General features: G+C 43.6%; 1 protein-coding gene across 1 annotated transcript in view; it reads right to left on the bottom strand.

The window, feature by feature from the left end:
- Window positions 1-78: 78 nt before the first annotated feature.
- The window catches only part of LOC101854493 (glioma pathogenesis-related protein 1-like), a 15,434-nt gene continuing 14,449 nt past the window's right edge, over window positions 79-1,063 (bottom strand). Inside the window, exon 5 of the mRNA XM_005096628.3 lies at window positions 79-151. Within this exon, the coding sequence (XP_005096685.1) occupies window positions 79-151 (73 nt within the window). The remainder of the gene's footprint in view (window positions 152-1,063) is intronic.

Below are 1,063 nucleotides of genomic sequence, written 5' to 3'. Positions count from 1 at the left end.
ACACACACACACACACACACACACTAACGACAATGACAGAAGTACAGACCACAAAGATTGTAACGACATCTGGGCGCCTCATCCGGGCGCCTCATCCGGGCACGCCGAACACGCTGCTCCCTTCTCATACGGCTTGGAGGCGGTCAGAAACCTGAAAGAATCAAAACTTGTAACATCTTGCTACCTAAGAATCACAAAGTTCTATCTGACATTTAATTTTGGGCCGTTTTGATGTATTGAGACCGACAGAGCAGACACCCTTGCCAAGAATGGAGCAGCACAAACACAATCTCACAACCCAGTATCACAACAGACAGCCAAGAACATCATCAAATGCAACACCAGGGAACAGTGGCAAAATGGATGGGTATTGGGCAAAACTGGAAGAACTGTATTTGCCCACATGACAACCCCCAACTCAAAAGATGCACTAAATTCCCTGAGTAAAAGAGAACAAGTTACGACCTTTCGCCTGCGAACACAACACATCCCACAAAATTCCTACCTTAATATTAATAGGATCCACAAGAATACCCCACCCGACTGCCCGTTGTGCGACTGCAAGGATGAAACAGTACCACACCACCTCTTTAACTGCCCTGCACTTTGCGACCTGCGTAGCACCTACCTACCTGCCTCCAAAGACATCGGAAATACTCTATACAACGACAAAGCACAGCTGATTAAAACCTGTAAATTCTTTGACATATCGACAGACCGAAGGGTTAGAACCCAAATGGCCGCTGGGTCGGAAAAGTAAAGTAAAGTTAAGTAAAGTAGGTATTGAGACATTGAGATCAGAAACTAAATGTTCTATCTGCTCTATCAAAATCATAAGATTGTTCGGAGTCGTTATTGAGATATTCGAGAAAACCAAAATTTCAAAATTGTTGAGGTCAAATCTCTCAAAACTAGGTACTTTTTAATGTTGTACCTTCGATATCGAAGTGTGGTTGCCTGAAAGCAAGGCACCCTTGGAAGTGGGGAAAACATTCACATTCGTAAAAATAAGTACATGTAGTTATATTATAGCAATGCCGGTGTTTTTTTGTGTGTGGGGGGG

This window comes from Aplysia californica, unplaced genomic scaffold (genome assembly GCF_000002075.1).
Source record: "Aplysia californica isolate F4 #8 unplaced genomic scaffold, AplCal3.0 scaffold00133, whole genome shotgun sequence".
In the NCBI taxonomy this organism is placed as follows: Eukaryota; Metazoa; Mollusca; class Gastropoda; order Aplysiida; family Aplysiidae; genus Aplysia; species Aplysia californica.
Note: the sequence above shows the minus strand (reverse complement) of the source record. Positions and strands in the feature narration are given on the sequence as shown.